Source organism: Theropithecus gelada, chromosome 14 (assembly GCF_003255815.1).
Source record: "Theropithecus gelada isolate Dixy chromosome 14, Tgel_1.0, whole genome shotgun sequence".
NCBI classification, from domain to species: domain Eukaryota; kingdom Metazoa; phylum Chordata; class Mammalia; order Primates; family Cercopithecidae; genus Theropithecus; species Theropithecus gelada.
In genome coordinates this window covers 69241212-69269030 of record NC_037682.1, presented here as the reverse complement: position 1 = coordinate 69269030, position 27819 = coordinate 69241212, and the positions used below count along the sequence as shown (strand labels likewise).

At 39.3% G+C, this 27819-nt stretch overlaps 1 protein-coding gene across 1 annotated transcript in view; it reads left to right on the top strand.

Moving 5' to 3' along the window:
• Window positions 1–1329: 1329 nt before the first annotated feature.
• GDPD4 (glycerophosphodiester phosphodiesterase domain containing 4) overlaps window positions 1330–27819 on the top strand; it is an 84532-nt gene continuing 58042 nt past the window's right edge. The window contains exons 1-5 of the mRNA XM_025357592.1: window positions 1330–1391; window positions 15584–15786; window positions 17825–17928; window positions 23558–23651; window positions 26182–26241. Of these exons, the coding sequence (XP_025213377.1) occupies window positions 15598–15786; window positions 17825–17928; window positions 23558–23651; window positions 26182–26241 (447 nt within the window). The 5' untranslated portion in view covers window positions 1330–1391; window positions 15584–15597. The remainder of the gene's footprint in view (window positions 1392–15583; window positions 15787–17824; window positions 17929–23557; window positions 23652–26181; window positions 26242–27819) is intronic.

Sequence of the window (27819 nt, the reverse complement as noted above, 5' to 3'; positions counted from 1 at the left end):
GCAGCAGGACAGCCAGATTGAAGGCCAGTGGCTGCAGTTGGAGATAAAGGTCTAGAGCTCAGAACAGGTCAGAGTTACAGAAATGGCCAGAGGAATCAAAGATTAAACAAACAAAGGTGAAAACAGGCCCATTTGTGGCCCTTTGAATGTTTGAAACTGGTTTAAAAAAGGTAAGGCAAAGTGGGGATGGTTAATGGGTACAACAAATAAATAGAATAAATAGGATCTAGTATTTGACAGCACAACAGGGTGACTACAGTCAGCAATAATTTATTGTACATTTGAAAATAACAAAGAGTGTAATTGGAACGTTCATAACCCAAAGAAATGATAAATGCTTGAGGTGACAGATACTCAATTTACCCTGATGTGATTCTTGTTTTTTTTTTTTGAGATGGAGTTTTGCTCTTGTTGCCCAGGGTGGAGTACAGTGGTGCTATCTCGGCTCACTACAACCTCTGCCTCCCGGGTTCAAGTGATTCTCCTGCCTCAGACTCCTGAGTAGCTGGGATTGCAGGCACCCACCACTGTGCCTGGCTAATTTTTTTTGTATTTTAGTAGAGACAGGATTTCATCATGTTGGCCTGGCTGGTCTCGAACTCCTGACTTCAGGCGATCCACCTGCCTCGGCCTCCCAAAGTGCTGGGATTACAGGCGTGAGCCACCGTGCCTGGCTTCCTGATGTAATACTTACACATCGTATACCTGTATCAGAATACCTCATGTATCCCTACTATCAGGTGTATAAATAATACACCTATTATGTACCCATAAAAATTAAAAATTTGTTTTAAAAAGGCAGAAACAATAGTTAAAATTAAAATAAAACAAAGAGGTAGCCTGAGCGTGGAGGGTGGGGAGCACAGGACTGTAGTCCCAGCTGCTCTTCAGGCTGAGGCAGGAGGCTGCTTGAGCCCAAGTTTGAGGCCCAGACGGGGCGACAAGACCCTGTCTCTTAAAAAACATATAAATAAATATATACATAATATATATATAAATGTAGAGATATATATACACCATATAGAGAGACGTATATATATGTGGCAATTTTATGAATAACTAGGATACAAAAAATAGGTAATGCCTGAACTAAGTTATTAACAAGGACTAAACTTACAGTTCTTTTTGTAAGAACCAACCAAACCAAAAACAAAGAGAGCATACCTTACCGTACATTTAAAATGTGGGGCTCAGAGCCAAGGTTGGGGATCTGGCCTTAGCTTCAGCCTAGCTCTGGCACGGGGCGTCCTTGACCACGCCCACAGCCCCGCCAGGCCACGCCCTCCCGCCCCGCCTGCCTGGAGCTGCCCCTCCAGCCAGGCATCCATCTTAAGAGACGCTGGTCTCTTTAGGCGTGAAGCTTGGATTTGGGTTGGGACTTTGAAGTCTTGGTAAGTAAATGCCCAGTTCCGTGCTTCCTCCTTAAGCAGCACCAGAAACAGGAAGTTCTATTAGTATTATTAGTCGGCAGCCAAACCTGAGGCCCTTTGACGTTGCTCGCTCACTGTGTTGGGTCGTTTGTGTCCCCTCTCGAGGATTACGGGCTTGGACCTCCTGTTCAGTATCTGACAGTAGCGGCTTCGTGTATTGTCTAGTCTTCTAGTCATTAATGGCGAACGGGATAAAAGTCTGCTTCAGCTGTCCCAATCCTGGCCGGCAACCCCAGGGTTTTGACCTCATGAGCTGGGGAATGGCGGTGTCCTCTACTGAGATGAGACAGATTGCAGGAGGAATCTATTTTAGAGGGAAAAACATCAAGGGTTCAGTTTTGGACGTATTACTTTTGAGGTGCCTGTGAGAAATCGAAATGGAGATTTCAGTAGACTGTCGGATATATACGTGTAGAATTCAGAGAACAGGTCTGGAAAGGAAACAGTGTTTATTGATCTCCCCTTAAATATTAGGAATTTTCATGTAAACTTGGCTACCCTGGCTGGTGCTTAGACACAAAGTATCTGCAGGTGTGTGGACAATGGTGGTGGTAATTATTCTGGTTAAAAAGCTGCGTTTTATTCAATATCCGAGCAGCTTACCATCCTCCCATAGAGTTTTTTGTTCATAACGTCTGCCCTTGGACACCCCAGTATTTGCAATTAGTCACACCAAGTTCTATATATATGCAGTAGTTTCATCATTAACCAGTTGAAAGTTTTTTTTTCTCATTTCCATTGTGATTTTTCTTTGACCCATGCATAGGTTTTTATAAATGTGTTTAATTCCCAAATGTGGAATTTGTTTTACTGATTTCTAGTTAAGTTGCACTGTAGTCAGAAGATATATTCTTAAGATGTCAATTAGTTTATTAAAACCAATTGTGATCATTTTTGATAAATGTTCCATGTCCATTTGGAAAAAAGGTACACTCTGCATTTGTTGAGTACAGTGTTCCATAAATGTTAAGACTAGTTTGTTAATCAAGCTTTACAGTCGTCTATATCCTTACAGACTTTTTTTTCTTGCTTATTCTGTTCTTTAAGAGGTGTGCTAAATCTCCTACCATGATTATGCATTTGTCCATTTCTCCCTTAGAGACTAGGTGATTGGGTACTGTTATAGTTTTGGTGCTGCAAAAGAAATAGAACTCGAATATAAAATTTTATTTTTAATTCTCAGCAAGGCAATATACTTCTATAGAAGGGTGCACCCTTACAGATGAAGCAATGGTGAGCGCACACTTGGACAAGGGAGGGGAAGGGGTTCTTACTTCTGATGCAGGTGGCCCCTGCTGGGGTGGTGTTCCCCTACTGGCTACTGTTAGACCGCACAGGCTAAACTAATTCTGATTGACTAATTTAGAGAGAGTGACAGGTTGAGTGGTTTGGAGGGAGTCAGGGTGGAGCAGGTAAGGGTGGAGCAGGTGATCAGGATGAGTCAGGACAGAGCTGGTAATCGGAATGAGGGTGGAGCAGGTGATCGAAAAAAGTTGCTTTACGAGGAAGTTAAAAAGTAGAAGGCAAAGAATTGAACATACCGACATATTGATTCTTGGAAGAGAAATTTAGAACTCCTATCTAATAGTACCTACAAATTGCAAATTAAAAATTTTTTTTTTCACATTATGAAATGTCCCTCTTTTTCTCTGGTATTGCTTTTATGCCTCAAAGTTTACTTTGCTGGTCATATAGAGAGGCAGATTGTATTATTTGACTCCAACTCTCCACCTTTCCCTTAGTTATGTTCTTTGTGTTCACACCTTTTTCCGTGTGACTACTGTGACCGACCACCATGAGGTGACCTGCCCTGATTGTTGACTTTGGGATCGGCTGTGTGAACAGACATCCCATGAGGCAGAGGTTTGAAATGGGCTTGTATTTGGGACTCTTGGACAACTTCTAGCACCATGAGAACATACCCAGGTCAATCTGGTTGAGTGACACATGAAGCAAAGCCAAGTCATCCCAGTCATTCTAGCTGAGGTAGAACAGATCAGCAGAACAGATAGCCCATTAACTCAGATGTGTGAGCAATAAACTCTTACTGTTAAATGTGGAACATACGCTCTAGGAGGTAAAGGCAGACAATAAACAGTAAACATTCTAAATAAATACATTATATAATATTTTATTTTCTATAGAAAAAAAGAGTGCAATAGAGGAGTTAGAAGGAGGGAGCAGGTTGCAGCATTAAATAGTGATTAGGGTTGACCTTGTTGAGAAGGGGCCATTTGAGCAAGGAATTGAAGAAGGTGAGGTAACTACTACTTTTGAGGATGAGATAGTAATTTAGGATTTCTTCCTTCTTTGGGAAAATTAATTGGGACAGAATACCTAATTCTTATATTGGGGATGCTGATGGTATTCCATGGGGCTGGTGAGAAGCTGTGGGGTGGTTGGTGTTGCCTAGCAACTGCCATCTCCGGCCTCTGTCTCATAAAGAGGGTCCAGGATGGGAATGTGTGATATTCTGGGTGAGAGGGATTACCTGGTTTTCATATGAGGCCAGTGTAGGGACTAAATGTTGATTTTTTTTTTTTTTTTTTTTTAATGTTGCCCAAATTCCTATCTAAGGGGTTTGGGGAGTCATGCCCTGCAAACCATAAATTCTCATCAGATGGGTTTTATTTAACCCTAGAGTCATGCCCTACAAACCATAAATTATCATCAGATGTGTTTTATTTAACCCTATATATCATGGTTTACTTTGCAGCCTGACTCTGGCATAACAATACAAGACAAAAAAGAAAAAAATATTTACCCCAAAATATGTTTCTTTGCCATATTTTGAAATGGCCCTGCAAAGCTGTTTTGTGTATGGGGAGGGAGGGGTGGGAGGCGGGGGCAGGGGGAACATTTGCATCTGTAAAGAATCTCTGTTAACAAAGCTAGGTCTTTTTCTTCCAGACCCTTCCAATCCTAAAGAGATTAACTAAGATCTCAATAGGAAACATTTGTCACCTATGGTCTCTAAGGGCAGCCACTGTAAGACTTCAAAATAAGTTTGATCTCCACAATCTTTATCTTAACCTGACCATTTCCTTTCTATCTATCCCACGTCTTTTAGACAAACTCAACAAATGTCAACCAGAAAATGTTTAAATTTTTTTTTTTTTTTTTTTTTTTTGAGACTCTAGGCTGGAGTGCAGTGGCACCATCTCTGGTCACTGCAACCTCCGCCTCCCAGGTTCAAGCAATTTTCATGCCTCAGCCTCGCAAGTAGCTGGTATTACAGGCGTATGCCACCACGCCTGGCTAATTTTTGTATTTTTAGTAGAAACTGGATTTCACCATGTTGGCCAGGCTGGTCTCAGACTCCTGACCTCAGGTGATCTGCCCGCCTTGGCCTCCCAACGTGCTGGGATTATAAGCGTGAGCCACCGCGCCTGGCCTGATTATACTTTTCTACTGTCACTTCAAGATGATTTGCAAGGAAATGGAAGGCAAATGTATGTGCCCAGTTCCTTTTCTTAAACTGAATCTCCAAGATCTTTTTATTTCAATCTGTTTTTTTAAAACAACAACAACAACAACAAAACAAAAAACTGTAGGTAGTCTTTATTTTCCCTGTCTTTTTCAGCTCCCTCCTGAATTTCCAAAATGTCTTCATTTATGCTCTGAGGCTGGGTTAATCACTCTATTCTCCATGCTGCCTAGTGTATTGTATAGATGTTTATTCTAGAAGTTATTACATTATGTTATACTCAATTGCTAATATACATCCCTTCCACTATATTTAAATCTTGTCAATGATAGGAGTTTTGACTTACTCATCCTTTTGCTCTTGACGCATAACCTAATGCTTGGTCATTTTAGTGCTCAAAGTGTGCTGAATGGATAACAATTATTGTATTGAAAGCCAACATTCAGTTTACAGTATTTCCAGAACTAAATTCTTCACATCTATTGATTCACTCAATAATCCCCACAAACTATATTGATAAATACCATTATTATTCACATTTAAAGATGAGAAAACTGAGGTACAGCATACTTGCATAACTTGCCTAAAGTTGCACAGCTAAATATGGCAACGGTGGAATATGAAACATAGGCAAGGAGCTCCAGAGCATCTACTTTTTAAATTATGAACTATTTAAAATATACAGAAAAATATAGCCCATATATTTATAATTGTTAACATCTTCCAATATTTGCTTTATCTTCTTTTAGATGAAGTACTTGAAAGTGAATTGCAGACACCATACATTTTACCTGTAAATACTTTGTGTGAAACTCTAAAAAAGGAATTTTTTTTTTTTTTTTTTTTTTTTGAGACAGTCTCTCTCTGTTGCCCAGGCTGGAGTGCAGTGGCGTGATGTTAGCTCACTGCAACCTCTGCCTCCTGGCTTCAAGCGATTCTTCTGCCTCAGCCTCCAGAATAGCTGGGACTACAGGAGCACACCACTATGCCTGGCTAATTTTTATATTTTTAGTAGAGATAGGGTTTCACCATATTGGCCAGGCTGGCCTCGAACTCCTGACCTTGTGATCTGCCCGCCTCGGCCTCCCAAAGTGCTAGGACTACAGGCATGAGCCACCACACCTGGCCAAAAAAGGAATTTTTTTTTACACAATGATATCATCATTTTCACACCTAAAATTAACAATAATTTACTAAACCAACTGAATGTAAATTAGTTAATATCCAAATTTCTACCAATTTCCTCCAAAAAGTCTTTTCACAGGTTCCAATCAAGATCTATACATCTGGCCGAGTGCAGTGGCTCACGCCTGTAATACCAGCACTTTGGGAGGCCAAGGCGGGCAGATCAGTTGAGGTTAGGAGTTCAAGACTGGCCTGGCTAACTTGGTGAAACCCCGTTTCTACTAAAAATACAAAAAATTATCCGGGCATGGTGATGCGTGCCTGTAATCCCAGCTACTCGGGAGGCTGAGCTAGGAGAATAGCTTGAACCTGGGAGGTGGAGGTTGCAGTGAGCCGAGATCGTGTCATTCCACTCCAGCTTGAGCAACAAGAGTAAAACTCTAAAAAAAAAAAGGGTAAAAAAAAAAAATCCATACATCAATTCATATACTTATAAAAATTTTCTTTTTTAAAAAATTTTTATTTATTTATTTATTTATTTATTTTGAGACAGAGTCTCACTCTGTCCCCTAGGTTGGAGTGCAGTGGCGTGATCTCAGCTCACTGCAAGCTCCACCTCCCGAGTTCAAGCCATTCTCCTGCCTCAGCCTGCTGAGTAGCTGGGACTACAGGCACCCGCCACAATGCCCGGCTAAGTTTTTGTATTTTTAGTAGAGATGGGATTTCACCATGTTAGCCGGGATGGTCTTGATCTCCTGGCCTTGTGATCTGCCCGCCTCAGCCTCCCAAAGTGCTGGATTACAGGCGTGAGCCACCGCACCCGGCCAAGAAATTTCTAATTAAGATAGAATTTGCATACACTAAAATTCACCATTATTTAGTGTATAATTCTGCAAGTTTTGACAAATGCATATAATTGTGTAAGCACTATCAAAATATAGGACAGTTTTTCTCCAAATCTGTGGCCTGCCTTTTTATGTCTTAAGAATGTCTTTTGAAGACTAGAAGTTACTAATATTGATGAAATACAACTTATCTGTTTTTTCTTTTATGGATCATGCTTTTGGTGTTATACCTAACAAATCTTTGCCTAAAGCAGGGACACAGATTTCATCTATGTTTTTTCTATAAGTTTTATAGCTTTAGGTTTTATTTATTTATTCATTTAGAGACAAAGTCTCATTCTGTCACCCAGAATGGAGTATAGTGGCCCCATCATGGCTTGCTGCAGCCTCAACTTCCCCAGTTCAAGTGATCCTCTTGCCTCAGCCTCCTGAGTAGCTGGGACTACAGGTGTGTGCCACCACATCTGGCTAATTTTTGTATTTTATGTAGAGATGGGGTCCCACTGTGTTGCCCAGGCTGGTCTCAAACTCCTGGGCTCAAGTGATCCTCTAGCCTCAGCCTCCCAGAGTGCTGGGATTATAGGTATGACCTGCCGCACCTGGCCAGCTTTAGATTTATATTTCAGTCTGTGATCCATTTAATTTTTACAAAGAATGCAAAGTTGTGGGCCGGGCGCAGTGGCTCATGCCTGTAATCCCAGCACTTTGGGAGGCTGAGGTGGGCAGATCTTTTGAGGTCAGGAGATCGAGACCAGCTTGGCTAACACAGTGAAACCCATCTCTACTAAACATACAAAAAAAAAAAAAAAATTAGCCGGACATGGTGACATGTGCCTGTAGTCCCAGCTACTCAGGAGGCTGAGGCAGGAGAATTGCTCCCAGGTGGCGGAGGTTGCAGTCAGCCAAGATCACCTGCCACTGCACTCCAGCCTGGGCGACAGAGGCAGACTCTGTCTTTAAAAAAAAAAAAATGCAAAGTTGTAGATTGAGGTTCATTTGTTTTTGGATGAATATCCAGTTGTTCCAGAACCATTTGTCAAAGAAACTGTCCTTTCTCCATCCTTCATACTTCTGTCAAACATGAATTGACCATATATATATGGGCCTTTTTCTGGAACCGGTATTCTGTTTCATTGATCTCTATGTCTGTCTGTCTGCTGATTCCACACTGTCTTGGTAACTGTAGCTTTATATTAAGTCTTGAACTCAAGTAGTTTGAGTCAAAATACATTATTTTTCAAAATTGTTTTGGCTAGTCTTTCCTTTGCTTTTCCATATAAATCTTAGATTTAGCTTATTGATTTCTACAAAAAAAGTCCTCAGAGATTTTGATTGGAATCATGTTGAACCTGTAGATCTGTTTGGGGAGAATTGAGATTATAACAATATTGAGTCTTCTAATGCGAGAAAGTGGTACTTAGATTAGAAGACTCAGTATTGTTATGAGTCTTTACTTGAGTCTTTGATTTCTTTCATGTCTTGTAGTTTTCAGCATGCAGATCCTGCACATATTTTGTCAGATTTATACCTAAGTATGTGTTTGTTACTATTGTAAATCATCATTTAAATTTAATTTTTAAATACATGTTTCATCTTGGAATAATTTTAGATTTACAGAAAAGTTACAAAGATAGTACAGACAGTTCTTGTATACTCTTACCCAGTTTCAGTTTCCCCCAGCATTATCCTTTTACTGTGGTTCATTTGTTAAAACTAAGATAACAGTACATTACTGGTAACTAAACTTCAGATATTATTCAGATTTCACCAGTTTTCCCATTCATGTTTTGCTGTTTCATGATGTAAATGGTGATTTAAAATTTTTACCTTCTATTTGTTCATTCCTAGTCTATAAAAATTTTTGATTTTTGCATCTGGTTCTACCTTGCCAAACTCATTAATTGTAAGTTTTTTTTTTTTGTAGAATTTTGGAGATTTTCTACGTAGATAATTTTGTTGTCTGCAAATAGAGTTTTATTTATTTATTTCTATTCTTTATGCCTTTTATTTCTTTTTCTAGCCTATTGCACTGGCTGGGACTGCCAGTACAGTGTTGAACAGGATTGGTGATAACAGACATCCTTGCTTTGTTTCCGATCTTAGAAAAAAACATTTAGTCTTTAAAAAGCAATCAGCCTTTCACCATCAAGTGTGAAGTTAGCTATTAGCTTTTAATATATTCTCCATATAAAGGCATAATATTTGCTATTCCTAGTGTGCTGAGGGTTTTTGTCAGGAATGGAGTTAGAATTTGCTCAGAAGTATTTTATGTATCTATTTAGATGGCCATATAGTTTGTCTTTAGTTTGATAATATGGTTAATTAAGTTTATTTATTTTTTCTGTTTTGTTTTTGAGACAAGGTCTCACTCTGTTGCCCAGGCTGGAGTGCAGTGGTGTGATCTTGGCTCACTGTAACCTCCATCTCCAGGCTCAAGCAATCCTCCTGCCTCAGCCTCCCGAGAAGCTGGGACTACAGCCATGTACCACTATACCCAGCTAATTTTTGTATTTTTTTGTGGATACAGGATTTGGCCATGTTGCCCATGCTGGTCTTGAACTTTTGGGCTTAAGCAGTCTGCCTGCCTTAGCCTCCCAAAGTTGTAGGATTACAGAATTGAGTCACCATGCCTGGCCCCAAGTTGATTGATTTTTGAATGTTGAATAATCTTTGCAGTCCTTAGGAAAACTACACTTGGTCAGTATGTACTGATGTATGTTAAGAATTTTTGCATTTGGATTCGTAAGGGATATTGGTTTGTACTTTTATTAGGATATCTTTGTCTGGTTTTGGTGTCAGGATATTGGTCACATAAAATGATTTGGAAAGTCTTCCCTTCTCTTCTGATGTAAGAGTTTCTATAGAATTGGTATTATTTCTTCTGTAGATGTTTGGTAGAATTCACCAGTGAATCCTTTTTTTTTTTCTTTTTCTTGATGGGAAGGCTTTTTAACAACAAATTCAATTTACTTGATAGATACAGGGCTATTCAAGTTTTCTATTTCTTCTGGAGTGAGCTTTAGTAGTTTTTGTCTTTCAGGGAATTCGCCCATTTCATGTATCTATAGAATTTATAGGAATGAAGTTGTACCAAATTCTTTGTTACTCTTTTGATGTCTCTAGGGTCTGTGGTGATGGTTCTCTTTTATTACTGATATTGATAATTTCTGATTTCTTTCTTTTTTTTTTTTTTTTTTTTGAGACGGAGTCTGGCTTTGTCGCCCAGGCTGGAGTGCAGTGGCTGGATCTCAGCTCACTGCAAGCTCTGCCTCCCAGGTTCACGCCATTCTCCTGCCTCAACCTCCTGAGTAGCTGGGACTACAGGCGCCGGCCACCACGCCCGGCTAATTTTTTGCATTTTTTAGTAGAGACGAGGTTTCACCGTGTTAGCCAGGATGGTCTTGATCTCCTGACCTCGTGATCCGCCCGTCTCTGCCTCCCAAAGTGCAGGGATTACAGGCTTGAGCCACCGCGCCCGGCCAATTTCTTTCTTTTTTAATCTCCTTAATGATCCTAGTCAGAAATTTATTAGTTTTGTTGGTCTTCTCAAAGAACCAGCTTTTGATTTCATTGATTTTTTTTTGCCAATTTTTTCTATTTATCAATTGTTATTACTCCTAATCTTCTGTTAACTTTGTATTTAATTTGCTCCACTTTTACTGATTGTCTGAAGATGGAAACTGAGGTTATTGATTTTGAGATCTTGTTTTTTCTTTCTTTCTTTCTTTCTTTTTCTTTTTTTTTTTTTTTTGATTCGTAGTCTCCCTCTGTTGCCCAGGCTGGAGTGCAGTGGCGTGATCTCGGTTCACTGCAAGCTCCGCCTCTTGGGTTCCCGCCATTCTTCTTCCTCCGCCTCCCCAGCAACTGGGACTACAGGCGCACGCCGCCACGCCCGGCTAATTTTTGTATTTTTAGTAGAGACGGGGTTTCACCGTGTTAGCCAGGACAGTCTCGATCTCCTGACCTTGTAATCCACCCACCTCGGCCTCCCAAAGTGCTGGGATTACGGGCATGAGCCACCGCTCCCGGCCTTGTTCTTTTCTAGTATGGGCATTTAGCATTATAAATGTAAATCTAAGTATTGCTTTAACTATACCTTAGAAATGTTTCTATGTTGTGTTTTCATTTCTATTCAGTTCAAAAGGTTTTAATTTCCCTTTTGATTTTTTTTTAACTCAGAGTTACTTAGAAATTGCTATTTAATTTTAAAATATTTAGGAGTTTTCCAACTATCTTATTGATTGCTAATTTAATTCTAGTATTTTCAATTCTGTTTTCCAATTCTAGTGTTTTTCAAGTCTACTCTATCCTGCTTACTATTATTGAGAAAGGGGTATTGAAATCTCTGACTATAATTTTGGATTTGTCTGTTTCTCCTTGGACGGTCAATGAATTTTGATTTATGTTACTTTAGGGTTTTTTTGTCATTTTGCAGATTTATTAATAAAAATGAAAATGTGTATAATCAGATACCAAAAACACATCAAGTATGAATAATAATAATTTTTTTTTGAGACTTTCACTCTTGTTGCCCAGTCTGGAGTGCAATGGTGCCATCTTGGCTCAATGCAACCTCCACCTTTTGGGTTCAAGCAATTCTCCTGCCTCAGCCTCCCGAGTAGCTGGGATTACAGGCATGCGCCACCATGCTCCGCTAATTTTGTTTTTAGTAGAGATCGGGTTTCTCCATGTTGGTCAGGCTGGTCTCAAACTCCTGACCTCAGTTGATCTGCCCGCCTTGGCCCCCCAAAGTGCTGGGATTACAGGCGTGAGCCACTGCACCTGGCAAGTATGAATAATTATATATTAACTCTCAAATATGTAAATGTCTATGCTGATGGAAGAAACAAAAGGAAACAGAGTTTCTAAGAATTGATTTTTATTAATACATAATGTTTGTACTTATTTATTATATACATGTGATATTTTGATACATGCATAGAATGTGTAATGGTAAAATCAGGGTATTTAGGATATCTAACGCTTTGAACATTTGTCATTTCTTTGTACTAGGGACATTTCAAATCCTCTAGCTATTTTTAAATATACTGTATATTGTTACCTGTAGTCACCCTACTATGCTATCAAACACTAGAACTTATTCCTTCTCTCTAACTGTATGTTTGTACTTATTAACCTACCTTTCTTCATCCCCCCACAACTCCACGTCCTTCCCAGCCTCTGGTAATGATCATTGTATTCACTACCTCCATGAGATCAACTTTTTAAGTTCCCACAAGAGTGAGAACATACAGTATTTGTCTTTTTGTGCCTGACTTATTTCACTGAACATGATGACCACCAGTACCATACATACTGCTGCAAATGACAGAATCTCATTTTCTTTTTATGGCTGAAGAGTATTGTATTGTATATATAAGCTCATTTTCTTTATCCGTTTGTCCATTGATGGACACTTAGAGTGGTTCTGTATCTTTGCAATTGTGCATAGTCCTGCAATAAACATAGGGGTGCAGGTATCCCTTTTATATACTGATTTCCTTTCTTTGGATAACTACCAGGTGGTGGAATTGCTGGATCATACGGTTACCACAATATTTTAATTTTTAGAGAAATCTCCATATTGTTTTTTATGGCCTGTACTAATTTATGTTCCCACCAACAGTGTGTAAGAGTGCCCTTTGTCTTTGCCACCTTCTTTATTTTTTTCTTTTTGATAATAGCCCTTCTAACAGGGGTAAGATAACATCTCACTGTGCTGTTGATTTACATTTCCCTGATTATTAGTGATATTGAACATTTTTTCATATACCTGTTGGCTATTTGTATGTCTTCTATTGAGAAATAGAAGGGGTTTGGTTTGTTCTTCGTTTTCTAGTTCCTTGAGGTGTTTAGTTATTTATTTGAAATCTTTTCTGCTTTTGATGTAAATGTTTATTGGTATAAGCTTCCCTCTCAGCATTCCTCTTGTTGTATCACATAGGTTTTAGTATGTGTTTTTTCATTTCATTTGTTTCAAAAAATTTTTTTCTTAATTTCTTCATTGACCAGTGGTCAATCAGGACCATGTTGTTAAAATAATTTCCATGTATTTTTACAGTTTCAAACATTTCTCTTGTTACTGATTTCTATTTTTTTTTCCATTTTGGTCAGAAAAGATACTTAATGTGATTTAGATTTTTACAAATCTGTTTAGACTTGTTTTGTGGCCTAACATCTAGTCTATCCTGGAGAATGTTTTATGTGCCGATGGGAAGAGTGTGTATTCTGTAATTGTTGGATGTAAATGTTCTGTATATGTCTGTTAGGTCCATTTGGTCTTTGTTTTCTTTTAGCACTTTGAAAGAAAAGTTTTTCTTTCACGCCATCCTCTCCTATCGTGTAAGATTTCTACTGAGAAATCCACTGTTAGTCTGACTGGTTTCTCTTATACGTGACTTGATGCTTTTCTCTTGTTTTTGGAATCCTCTGTCTTTGACTTTTGGCAGTTTGACTATAAAGTGCCTTGGAAAAGACCTTTTTGGGTTGAATCTATTTGGGGATCTTTGAGCTTCCACTCTCTGGATGTCTGAATCCCTTGTAAGACTTGGGAAGTTTTCGGCGATAATTTTATTAAATAGGTTTTCTATGCTTTTCCCCACCTCTTCTTCTGGAATATCCAAAATTCGAGTACTTGGTCACTTAATGGTTTCCAAAATGTCATGTAGGGTTTCTTTATTCCCTCCCTCCTCCCTCCCTCCTTTCCTTCCCCTCCCTCCCTCCCTTCCTTCCCTCCCTCCTTCTCTCTCTCTTTCCCTCCCCTCCCTTGCTCCCTCCTTCCTTCCCTGCCTGCCTGCCTTCTTTCTTTTTTGAGATGGAATCTTGCTCTGTTACCCAGGCTGGAGTGCAGTGGTGTAATCTCAGATCACGCAACCTCCACCTTCCAGGTTCAAGCAGTTCTCCTGCCTCAGCCTCCCAAGTAGCTGTGGTTATAGACATGCACTACCACGCATGGCTAATTTTTGTATTTTTAGTAGAGACGGGGTTTCATCATGTTGGCCAAGGTGGTCTCGAACTCCTGACCTCAAATGATCCATCCACCTTGGCCTCCCAAGGTGCTGGGTGTGAGCCACCCTGCCCTCCCTCCCTCTGCCTTCCTTCCTTCCTTCCTTCCTTCCTGCCTTCCTGCCTTCCTGCCTTCCTTCCTCTCTTTCTTTCTCCCCTCCCCTCCTTCTGTTTCTTTCACCTTACTGGGTTACTTCAAATGACTTGTCTTCAGGTTCTGAAATAATATCTCCATATTGAATTATCTCATTCAGATTCTGAACTGTTTTTCTGATATCTTTGTATTATTTTTCTGTGCTCTCTTGTATCTCACTGGGTGTATTTAATATTGTTATTTTAATTTATTTGTAGGCATTTCACACATTTCTTTTGCATTGGAATCTCTTGCTGGAGAATTATTATATTACTTTGAAGTTGTCATGTTTCCTTGCTTTTTCATGTTTTTTGTGTCCTTACGTTGATATCTGCACATCTGCTATAACAGTTGCTTTTATTTTTTGGGTTGGCTTTCACAGGGGAAGATTTTTTTTTTTCTTGTATCTATAGAGTTGGTTGGGTGGGGCACTGTAGTTTTTATTTTGGGTTCATGCAGTAGTATAGTCTCCCTGGGATTTCTTTGACTGCAATCAGTGTCAGTGGTGTCTATGATTTTGTCAGTGGTTTAGGCTGTGGTTGTTAGCACAGGCTGCAGTGAGGCTTTGCTGGGAATGGGGATATCAGGCAGGCCAATCCTCAGGCCCCAGTGGTGGTGATGGCAGGCCAATTGTTCCTGTCCTTGGACCCCTGGCCAGTGTACACAGGCACTGGTGTTAGCAGGTCTAGGAAGGCCAGTTTTTAGGTCTCTAGGTGGCTTGCTTGGGTATTGGCAGTGTTAGCAGTGTGCTGGGCAGGCGGGTGGAACCCTGGAGCCCTGGGCAGCATGTGTGGTGTCTGTGATGGCAGTAGTGTTAGGGGGCCAATCTTTGGTCTCCCAGGTGACATGCACTGGTGCTAGCAGTGACAGCAGTAGGATGGGTAGGTCAGTCCATAGGTCCCCAGGTGGCACATGTGGGTAGGCATTGGTGCTGGTAGTGGTGCCAGGTGATGTTGGCCTGTCCCCAGGCTCCTTGATGATGTACACAGGTGCAGGTTGTGGTGGGTGCCTGTGTTCTTAATGCCGTTGTGAAGCCACATACTCCATATTTTGTTCTATCTCTGAAATATTTTTGGTTGGCAAAGGAAAAATAAACTTGTCACATTTCAGCCATTGTTGTTTTGAAGATTCCGTCTTTCATAATTGAAGCTAACCCTAACTGATTCCATATGGGAGAGGAGAGAAAGGGAAGAAGCAGCCAGCTGTGTATCTGAGTCACTTATTAGTCAAGGATGGTATTTTCATGTACCTCACCCATGCCTTTAACATCTCAAGTTATTTCAACAGCATATTGCAATTTGAGAAGCACATTTGTATATATTATCTCATTGGATTCTTTCAGCATCTATTAGGTGGTGAGGACAGGGAATATTGTCCAATTTTAGAGGTGAGAAAACTAAACCTAGAGTGATGCAGTGATCACAGTAAACACTCAACAAGTTAGTGAGAAAGGTAGGAAGAAGCTCTATTTTTCTGCCCCAAATCCACTGTATTATCTTTGATTATAAACAGTTTTTTAAAAATCCATTTCTCTTTGGTAAAATTTTCTGTAGAATGATGGGATAAGATACATTAAGGGGAGTTACACTAGATCCTGATTATTTTATTTGTCTTTCAGCCAAAGGGTGAATCATGTTTAAGAAGGTCAACAGGATTGAGCGCAAGAGGAATAAGACAGGAAAACGAAAAAAACTTAATCCATGGATTCCACGCATCTTCAACCACCAATGCTATGTCACCTTCCTTACTGGCTGCTATAGTTGCCTTTGGAAATTCAGACAATGGGAAAAAACTAAAGTTGGATTTTGTTGCTGCACTTGGGTACAAACTGATGAGGAGCTGGACCACGTTTTCTCAGATGTGGGGAACATAGGCTGACCGCTGGCCCCATAAGGGCTCTTTACGGTCTCCAGGACTGGGGATGCTAGGGCTCCATTTCTTCCATAAAAGTATTGCACCAATATTAAACTTACTGAAACATGTACTTGCTTTCTTCATTTCTTTCCTTCACTTCATTTTTCACTTTTTTTCTTTACTTTTCCTTACTACCTCTTTTATGTTTATTCATTAATTCACTTTTGCATTTATTCATTCAGTGAATCTTGAAGAAAAAGTGATGTTTGGGTGCAATTAGATATTTTTGGTTAGGGATTACGGGGATGCCTGAATTGTAATTTGCTCTCCTCTGTGAATTTCTCTTCTCGGGAGAAAAAAACAGCAAGTGAGAAACAAGGTGCTCCTTTATAATTGGTCAAGCTAGTGGTGATTTTCCCTAAGGAAGAGCTCTAGTAAGACTGAGTGGTGGCATATGGACTAGCCTCTTTTAGGGCCTCTATTTGTAAGCCATATGTTGGAACCCTTTGGTGAGCTACATGGTATAAGTGATTATCAGCACACTGAAATGAGAACAGAAGAGCAAAATCATGTACCTTTGCTTATTTGTGAACATGGCCCAACTGGGGTCCCAGAATCAGACATATTGGATAATTAATTTCTTATACTTGAGGTGGGGAACACAAGGAAAGGGGTAGGAAATGGGAGGTTTCCCTGGAGTAGGCAGGAATGTTCTTCTGTCCCCACTGTATCTTTCCTGCCCAGATATTTGGCTTCTATGCGAGTCACTGGGGATAATACAAGTGCTTCAGGCATGCTTCCTGCTCTCAAGGAATTCAGTCTACTGTGGGGAAAGATAAGTACACACACACAATCTCAATATAGTGAGAGAAGTGCTGTAACTGCATGTGCATGTGCACAGGCACATACCAAGGGGAGGGGCACCTTTTAGAAGGTGAAGGGTGATTAAGAATTGGATAGGTAGAGAATTGGGGATGGTGGAAGAATTGGTATTGGAGGAGGAGTCAAAGGGCATAGTGAGTTTGGAGATTGATATAAGGTTTATTTTAGATGAAGGAGAGGATATGAAAGAAGTGAGGGGAAAAGAAGCTAGAGAGGGAGATGGGTCCAATGTTGTGTGGTTTTAAGAATTTGACCTCTGCCATTGGGAATAAAGAATCCCCAAAGACTTTAAGCTGATGAAGTAGTCTGAGCTGTGGTTTGGAATGATTATTTGATTGTGTGGAGGACGTATTGAAAGGGACAAAACTAACACAGGGAGACTTCTTTGCTTTCAGAGAAAGCAGTACCTCCTCCATAATGATAACCTCCATTTTGGCTTTGAGCTTATACAGATCTGGGTTCTAGTCCTGCCCCTGCTACTTCTTAGCTGTGTGATCTTGAATCAATTATTTTACCTCTCTGAGCTTTCTTCTGCAAAAATGAGATTGATGCCTAACTCCTATGGCTCTAATGAGAAATAAATCAAATGAAAGTAGCTTGTGAAATCCTTAGCATTTTACTAGAACAAAATAGCTACTTAAAAAAAATTATTCTTTAACTCTGATTCCCCCTTTCTTCTCCAATGGGGTAGATTGATGACTCAATGAACTAATTAATGATGCATGAATCAATAAATTAATTACTGAACAAAACATCTGGTAGCTGGAGAGGCAGATGAATTCAACAGATGATTGTTAAAAGCCAGCTATGTTCAAGAAACTATACTATGTATTGGTAATACAGAGATGTTCCTTTTCCTCAAGGAAGAAACAGTGTAGCATCAGATAAAACATAAATGCATAATTCCAGTTCAGTGTAAGAAAGGTTGTAAATAGGCATATACAGGATTTGGTAGGGGTAAAAAGAGAGTGGTCACTCCAGCCTCAGGAGAGTAATGCATGGCAGTGCAACTTATACCTGAGGTGGGGAACGCAAGGAAAGGTAGTTTGGCAAGTGTGTACAGAAACTGCTGAGGTAAGAAGGATAAATGGAGCTAAGTTCGATTTCTTTTTTCTCTTCCCAGAAAGAGCAATTATTTTGCCCGTGCCTGGTAATTTCATTCGTCTTGTCTGTGATGTTGCTGTTCCTGTGGATAGAAACATCCAATGAATACTTTAACTTTGACTGGTGAGTTTCACTTTTTGTAGTTTCATTTGTGTAAGGGCATTTTGGTCTGATAACCACCTGGATTCTACCTCAGGCTGAAAAGATCTGATGATATAGTAGGGAAGGAAGACAAAACTGGGCTTTCCACAGCTTGTGGGTGAGAGGCCTGCCTCTGGGGCAGGGGTAGGATGCTTAGCACCCTAACTTGTTATACTTTCTTCCACTGTGCTCAGTCTCAGACTAAATCTGGCTCAGTGGGAAGCTTTCATGCTTCCGATATCCACAGTCCTTCTACTCAGATAATGATTCCCTGGTATCTTTTCTTTAGTCTCTTTGAGCTACTGATGCCGACACTAGGTCTTCATGATCTCTATCCCTGAACCCTGCCTTCTCTGCTGCTCCTATACCCTCTTCCTCTCCCTACTGTTCTTAGGAGGCTTCCTAGGATTCTGCACACAGTGACATGTATCCCTTCCCAGCACTCTTTCATGGCTAAACTCCTACTCTGGAATGTCCCCAGCCCTTCTAGTTTTTCTGGCTTGATGTCTGCTAACCTTACTGCAAATCTTGTTATTTGGTATATGGGGAAGAAGGATCTGTTCGGATACGGGGCTTTTAAAAATGGAATACAGTTGGTTTTTTTTTTCTTATAGAAGTAAAACATAGTTTGTTATTTTATGTGTAAAATGCAAAAAGTTAGAAATATAGTATCTGCCTAGTCCCATTCTTGAGAGATAATCACTTGATATATTTTTCTATGCTGATTTTTGTATTATGTTCATGTTGTATACATCATTTTGCTTTTTCTTTTCACTTAAAATAAACATTTTAACAAAATTTTTAAACTCCTAATGAACATCACTTAAAACGGTTTAAAAATATTTCATGACAGATGCTATAATACACTTAGCCATTTTTAATTGTTAGGCATTATATGTGTGTCCAATTTTCTCGTTTTTATAAACTAGTAATGCAGAGAAATCTTTGTATTCTGACTAATTTTCCTAGAATAGATTCCCATAAATGGCATTATTGAGTCAAGAAGAATAAACGTTGTTAAAATTCATTATGCCCCCAAATTAGCCAGGCATAGTGGTGTGTGCCTGTAGTCCCAGCTACTTAGAAGGCTGAGGTGGGAGGATCCCTTGGGCCTGGGAGGCAGAGGTTGCAGTGAGCCAAGACTGTGCTACTGCATTCCAGCCTGGGTGACAGAGCCAGACCCTGACTCAAAAAAAAAAAAAAAAAAAAAATTATATCTATTGCCAAAGTACTTTCTCAAAAGGTTATAGCAATTTCTATTTAAAACAGAGGTATATGATAGGATTAAATACTCTAACATTGCATATTTTTTCTTGATGAAATTTTTTTGTTTTAATTTGAATCATTTAGTTTCAGAACAAGTTTATTTAACTAATTTATTTTAAAATTTATTTTCCTTTGCTTACTTATTCATTGGGGGTTTTCAGTTAGCCTTCTCACTGGTTCATCTGCAGTTTTATTTATGGGCCAGTTCTGAATTATTTCACAGAAATTGTATTTCAATTTAAAATATAAATGCTATGGTATAATTTATTCATATTTATAAATTTTAAAATACCAGCTCTGAGATCCATAGTTGACAAGGTTTATGCAAAGTCTAATATCCAAATCTTTCTGCCTCTCTCCCCATCCCTTGAGTGGTATCAAAGTTCTGGGGCTTACCACAATATAGCAAAAATAGCGTGGTGGTGGTGGTAAGAAGAAACTCTGGTCATCAAAATGACACTGGTCACTCTGGTCATTATTACTTTCATTAGACAGTGCCTCAGTCAAGCATTGGTCCCTAGCCACTTTTTGGAATTGCTCTTCCAGGCATTTTATAGAAATATTCCTCACAACAGGCTTTTGCATTGACCACAAGCATGGCTTGGAACCCTCACCATTGTTCCCAAGACTGAGATGCTTACTGGCTAGCTTCCATGATCTTCCTTGCAAGCATCCCCGATTTGTGAATTTCGTCTGCCAGGATGCAGTGTTGTAAATCAGGCACAAGTCTGAGTACCGATGAAGTCTTCAATCCTAGTGCAAAGTTGCAGCATAGTCTTTCATTTTCTTCATATGTTTTTAACTTGAAGACTATTTTGTATAATAACTAATATAGCTGTACTAGCTTTGCATGGTTTATCTTTTCCATCCTTTATTTTTTTAACCTTTCTATAGCTCATGTTTTGGAAGTTTCTCTTATAAATAGCATGTGGTTGGGTTTCTCAAATCCAGTTTGGCAGTATTTGTCTTTATGTTCCAAATAAAAAATAGCTCTGTACTAATATATCACTAATATATTTTATTTGAGCTTACAGCCATATTCTTCCTAATGCTGTTGTCCTATCAGTTCTGTGGGTTTTGTTTTGTTTTTGAGGCAAGGTCTCACTCTGTTGCCCAGGCTGGAGTGCAGTGGTGTGATCTTGGCTTATCGCAGCCTCTGCCTCCCAAGCTTAATGATCCTCCCACTTCAGCCTCCCAAGTAGCTAGGACTACAGGTGCAAACCACCACACCTAGCTAATTTTTTTTTTTTTTTTTTTTTCATGGAGACAGGGTTTTGCCATGTTGCCCAGGCTGGTCTCAAACTCCTGAACTCAAGTGATCTGCCCGCCTCGACCTCCCAAATTGCTGGGATTGCAGGTGTGAACTACTGCACCCAGCCCTGTGTTCTTTTTTCCTCTTTTCTTGCCTTACTTTATATTAAGTATTTTTTATTACTTTATTTTTCCCTCTATTAACTTGGAAGGAATACCCATATTTTCTCTCCTACTGACTCTTGCTGTCTTTTTTGTACCTGCCCTGGAAATTGCAACATGTAATCTTGACTCACCAAAGTCTTATATTAGTATTTTAACCTTTTCCTGGATAATACGAGGATCTTGAAACACCTTAACTTCATTTACCTCCTTCTGAGTTATAAGCCATTCTCATCATATATTTTAATCCTACATACTTTTCCAACCACAGATGACATTATTGTTTTGTATAGTTAATATTCTTTTACATTTACCTATGTATTTACTTTTTTATTACTCTTCATTTTATCATGCACCTCTGATCTTTCATCTAGAATCTTTTTTTCCCTGTATAAAAAATAACCCCTAGGTGTCCCATAGAAGGTGACTGTTAGGAAGAGAAGAGGCCTGAGCTGTGTACGCCATCAAGCCAGTACCTAGGGAGAGCAGACTAATAATGTCTGTTCACACATTTAGATGCTTCAAAGCTAGGATTCATTCCCCCACAAATCACAAACTGGAAAAGTTTGTGCTTTCCCCTAGGATATAACCCTGGAAGGTTCCAAATCAAAGTGTATGGTATTTACAAGGTTACCTTCTCCCCTGTAGCCCTGTGAAGTTTATAAGAGCTTGCTGTACCTTAGCCAATTCTAGAGAAAAATTACCCCAAATGCTACACTATCTCTGGATTTCCTTCCTTGTTTGGATCTTGGCTCCATAGTTCTTCAGTGTCGGGTAGATGTCTGATGCTTTCATTTAGATTTTTCAGAACATTTTGTCTAGCTTTTCTAGTTGTTCCCCTTAGCTAGAAAGAGCAGAATTTTTTGGTAGGGTAACTGTAACTTCTCTCTTTTCCCCTCTGTGTGTGTTGTTTCTCCATTTCTCACTATGCAAGGGTTCCTAGGGCCTCCACCATCAATGTGTCTTTTTTTCTCATCTAGAGTTACTGTCAGCTGACAGTTGGTGATGCTGATATAAAACATTGCAGTATGTATTGGGGAAAAGTGCAAGAAAACTGCATCTTACAGCTGTGAGAAAGCAGGGAAAGGGTCCTTGAAAGTTTCTTTAAACATTCTGTTATAAAGATAACAGAAAATATGGATTTTACATGAGTAGGTTGCATTGACTAGGCTGCCCCAATAAGCTGTCTTGGTTGAGTGAGTAGGCCTACATCCAAAATGGAGGTGTGATTATGCTGCTAGCGGGATGTAACACAATAGTCCAGAGCACAGAGAAAACTGCTTAAAAATGCTAAGTCAGAAGAAGCCTAACTTGGACACATTCATGTAGAGTAGGCCTACTGCATAGTCATCAGCATTGTATATTCCCAGCTTAAAGAAGTGATGGCCAAGAAAAGAGACTTCCTTTTTCAATTCCCACTGATGTTCAGGCAGTCACATAAGCAAACTCCTTCTTATTCTTTTCACTCCCTTTTTTCACACCACTACCACCACCAACAGTAAGTACAGTTACTTACTGGGATGGGAAGAAGTAGAAGGAGAGAGAGGAAAAGCCAAATCACGGTTCTTCTTTTGCCTATAATCCATAGCTGAGGGGTGGGAACTTCACCTGAGTTTGGTGAGAGGGCTTTGAAGTAAACCAAACTAATAGTAATATTTACATGTGATCAGACATCCAAAAGAAAACCTTTTAGGTTGAAAGAGATTAAAATAAAATATCAATGTGACCAGTAAAATGATTAGAAGAAAGAGGAGTACCATGAAATGACAAACATTGTTTTCTTTGTTACTTGGAGAGCAAAGTCAGTATCTCGATTTGGTTAAACTCATTAATTCTTTGACTATATCTAGAGTGCTATTAAGGCCCGATTTCATGTTCTTTTCATTTCAAAAATTTTTTTTCAAGATCTCTGTTTGATTGTTTTGATAACATCAAAAAATTGTGCTTGGCTTAAAACACCCTATTCTTGTTTCATGGATGTGAATCATTCCTTTACATTATGGAAGATCTTAAATATATTTATTTTGTGGCTCTTTTCTGATTGTTCTATTAATTATGTTTTCTTGGGTCCAAGTTTTTCTATTTGTTGGCTTCATAGGGTTCATTTGTTGACATCCCTTACATGTTTTCTGATTCCTGATTGTGATCTCATCTTCTACAGAGCACTCTTCCCAGTGTCTTGATCTGGGATACCTTTTGTTAGTAAGGCTGTTTGCCTGTTTGTTTCTTCCTAGTTTATCTCACAGCCCTTGTCCAAGAGGATTTCCTTTGTAATTCTTATTAATGTAGTTTTTTGTTCACTAGCCTGTAGTTTACATCTTAAAAAATATAATTTCTACAGGTTTTGTACAGAGAGGAGGAAATTTCTGTGTTCTTGACACGAAGATTCAAATTTATTTGATGTGTAATACCTAGACCAAGTATAACATTGTTTCTCCTAACAAATCATTAGCAATTTTCTCTCATATGCTACATTAGGAACAGAAAAATTGGTTTTTTTTTAATATGGTGGCTGTGATTGCAATGATGTCCAAAAATGTATATGCATGTGGACAAGGAGCCTGCCAAAGTGTAAAGTATTAGTTTTGTTCAGGCAGTAAACTTATGGGATATATTGTTTCTCTTCCGGTATTCCCAAATTTCTGTATTATATTATTTTTTAAAAGAGGACATAATTTTTAAATATATATTCGAAATAACTTAAATTCCTGCTGTGTTTACAAACCCCATGAGCATCCCCAATTGCCTACAGAACACAACTTTAAAACTCCTCATATAAGTATCCGCAAAAACTGCTGTTCACACACTGCTTCTCTTTTTATCTCCCTACATTTTCTTATGCCTTATCTAGTCTGGTTTTGTCCCCATCCTTGACACAGAATCTACTGATCTCTGCAGTATTTTAAGAACTGAAACACATTTTTTTTTTCAGGGTCATTTTTCTAGGAACAGGATACTGGTTTTACTGTTCTATTTTTATTCTGAGTTTAGCTGGGATCCTGACTGCCTACTCTTCATTGCTGTTGGTGAGTAATGCTTCTCATTTCTTCCACTCCCTTCCTGAGTAGCCTGATGAGGTGTTCCTGCCTGTGGTATAGTATCCAGTTGGTACTGGGGGCTCTCAGAACCCAAGTTCATTCTTGTCTTAGTAGAGTTGGGGTTTACATTAGCTAGTTGAATTTTAGGCACAAGGAATAGGATGTGGAAGGAAAGCCTATTCTGTTAGAGGATGTGTCTTGCCAGTTTGGCCCTTTGAAAGTATAACAGAACATCCTTTTTCTATTTCCTTGTTTTATACCCTATCCTATGGTTCCCTCAATATTGTCATTTTAGATACCCATAGCTTCACATCAGCAGTATCTTTACTCATCTCATGTCCCATCTTCTGAAAATCAGTCTTTCTGGGCCTTATAAAAATTTACTAGTTTGTTGAACTTGTTCTAATATACAAATGCTAGTCACCTAGCCCAGATGCAAAGTACATTTTAGCAAAAGCCTTTTGGCAATAGTGTGGCCTTGTTTCTGTTGCCTAACGTACTAGTGTCTCTTAGTGTGATAAATTTATGCCAGGTAAGAGAAAAGTCTATGGAAATGGGAGGATAACTTTAGATAGAGTTTTGCAGTGCCCATTTATACATAGGGCAGATAACTTTCTCTGATTTCACCATTCCTTTCTCTATTGAATTCTTGTCTGATACAGAAGAACCTAGCCCCCAAATTTGTTGCTATTTGCATGAACTTTTTCTTTCAAAAAAGCTTATTCATCATTATATGAGCAGAACATTGTGAGAAGTGCTGAGTATACGGAGATCAATAAAAACTAAGCAATTTCTGTTTTCATGCAGTGCATTTCATGGAGGTAGGTGTGAGATATAAGTTACAACTATTCCTTGTCACTGGAGTGGGATCTTAAAGGAGTGTTAGATTTGGACATATAGATATGGTAATGAGGAAGAACGTTGTGGGCTGAGGGAGCTTCATGACTAAGCAAGACAGAAAAATATAGGATATCTTGCTGAGAAGGAAAGGTCAGTTCTGTTAGTATGTAGGGCATAATGAAGAATAATGGGGGGCCAGGTGCGGTGGCTCCTGCCTGTAATCCCAGCACTTTGGGAGGCCAAGGAGGGTGGATCACGATGTCAGGAGATCGAGACCAACCTGACTAAACCTGGTGAAACCCCATCTCTACTAAAAATATATTTTAAAAAATTAGCCGAGCGTGGTGGTGGGCGCTTGTAGTCCCAGCTACTCAGGAGGCTGAGGTGGGAAAATGGCGTGAACCTGGGAGGCGGAGTTGCAGTCAGCCGAGATCGAGCCACACTGCACTCCAGCCTGGGCGACACAGCAAGACTCCGTCTCAAAAAAAAAACAACAAAAAAACAAAAAAACAGAATAATGGGGAAACATGGCTGAAAAGATAGGTTTGTGAGATTTTGGAAGGCCTGGAAAGAAAGGCTAAGACATTTGATATAAACCAGTTTTCTATTTTAGGAAAATTATTCTCGATGTTTTGGTTTGGAGGGTGGCTATAGGCAGACCAATTAGAAACTTTTTTTTTTTACAGGAGGAAAATGTAGATGAAGGATGTGCTCTGGGCCAAACTCTGACCACTGAATTGTGCCACTTTTATGCACAATAAACATGAAATGGTATAGTTAGGTTCTAAGAGGGGAATGAATTCTAGTGTCCAATAAAGCAATATATTTTAACAAACTTTCTACTCTACCCTACCTCTTTTTGAATACATACAATGACAACAATAGTGAAAAAGAAGGGGTACCTGGATTCTATTTCTAGTTCTATCTTTAGGTTACTATGTAACCTTGGTCAAGGCATGTAACTCTTCTGACCTCAGTTTCATTTTTTTTTCAAATGAGAATGATAACAATATTTAATGGTATAATATAGGGCTAAGTAAAGAACAAATGAAATATACATGAAATAATTTTGATAAAGAGGTAAGTGCCTTACATATCAAATTATCATTAATATCCCAGGCATCTGAGGACTCCAGTTTTCAATTTTTATCTTTACACTGACTTGGTGACTGGCTAGATTTAGATTAAAATCCGAGATTTATTGAATCTATACCAGTGTTAACAACAGTGGTTTGACAGTAGTAACAACAGCCCTGTTGTCCTTGGACAACAAGAGTCCTTGGAAGGGCTGCCTCCTGAACTTTCTTCTCTTACAAGTGAGTCTGAGTAATACCAGGAATAAGATTCCTCACAGGGAAAAGAAATGGGCAGGAGCTCAGGAAGAGTATCAGTGTGGTAATTGTTATGAAATCTTCGAGGAGATAACACAGAATTCTTCCTGAGGTTGCAGATGGAAGTTATAAACAGGAGGCAAGATTTGAACTGGCAGTCAGTGGCATCGGGAGAGGGAGCTTTTTCAGGCAAACAGCATGGAAAACTCCCAGAGGCTAAATGAAGTACAGGTATAGCAAGAAGTGAGTGTACTACTGGACTGTGAACAGAATTTGGAGCTATAGGAACAGTGCTTTGGGTGGCAACTTGGTGATTTCAAAATAACTCTTTTTCTTTGCTTTTGCAGTTACTTGGATTGTTGTTGCTTTGGGAAGGGATTGAACTATACCTGCACTTGTGTCATAAGGTAGGACATCTGAGTCCACATTGGAAACCTTAGACCTGGACTGAACCTTAGGCCAGGCCTAAACATGCTCCTTGGTGTACTCAGTTTTGCATATGGGTTACCCTCTCTGTTACTGTTCTCCTTGGAGAGAAGAGATTTACTTACATCATTTTAACTGAAATAATTAAATATCTAACGTTGCAACTGATTTATGGAAGGAGCTGAACCGGAGCTGAACCCAAACTCTTATTCTCACTGCTTCCTATTAAACTCAATCTGTGACCCTGTTCTTCCCATTCCAGTAAAATCTTAGGCACTCATTCCATTAATTTCCCAGTACTTTTTAGTCACAGAAATACTCTCATTTCAGTGATTAAAATTTTCAGTTCATTGTAATAACCTAAGTTCCAACTTTATTAACCTTAAAATGTTTCCCCTCCTCTATTTGGGCCTGATCCAAGCCTGAAGCCCATAGCAGCAGAGAGGGCATGGTGGTCCTTTTACCTCTTTTCCGCCTGAGTGGGGTCCAGGGGAAGAGGAGATGGAGAAAAGAGCACAGTCTCACAAGGAGAGGGGAGAAGGGAATCAGGGGTTGATTTCTAGGTAAATGTACAGTTGCCTCTTTTCCCGTGAACTTTTTCTATGTGTGTTTTCAGAAGCCCTACTGAGAACCTTGACTGTAACTCTCTTGGTGGAGTCAATGCCTGTCTTCCTGCAGTGCCCTGAAATTTCTTTTTTGAAGTCCTTTTGACCCTCTCTTGAGTTTGGATATCTTTAAAATAACACCAGCATGATTTCTTTCACAGGGTCTATATCTGGTCCCCAGAGGACTGTCAGCTTGGCCCCACCATCTACAGGCATGCAGCATAGTTCCGATACAGCATCCTTGTTTTGTTCTCGCATGGGCTTGAACAGCTCCAGTGACAGCCTCTTGCTTTTTTATAGACTTTTTTGGGCATGTTTTAAAAAAATTGATACCAGTAATTGGACATATTTGTGGGATCCATGTGATAATTTTGATATATGCCTACAATGTATAATGCTCAAATCAGGGTACTTAGGATATCCATCATCTCAAGCATTTATCATTTCTTCATGTTAGGAACATTTCAACTCTTCTAGCTGTTTTGAAACTATTTTTTGAACTATTTTGAAGCTATTTATATTATAAATTATTGCTAACGGTAGTCACCTTACTGTACTATCAAACGTTAGAACTTATTCTTTCTATCTAATGGTATGTTCTCATTAACCAACCCCTCTTCATTTCTCCCACTCTGACCCACCTTTCCCAGCCCTTGGTAACTATCATTCTACTTCTCTACTTTTTAACTCCCAAATATGAGTGGGAACATCAGGCATAGTGTTGATACAATTCCTTGTATTTCCCCAAATCCAGAAACATTTCAGACTCTTGAGTGGTCCCTTTAAGTCTTGAATTAGTCCATTTGCATTGCTAATAAAGGAATACCTGAGACTGGGTAATTTATAAAGAAAAGAGGTGTATTTTGGCTCATGGTTCTGCAGGCTGTAAAGGAAGCATAGCACTGGCATCTGGTCCTGGTGAGGGCCTCAGGAAGCATACAGTCATGGTGGAAG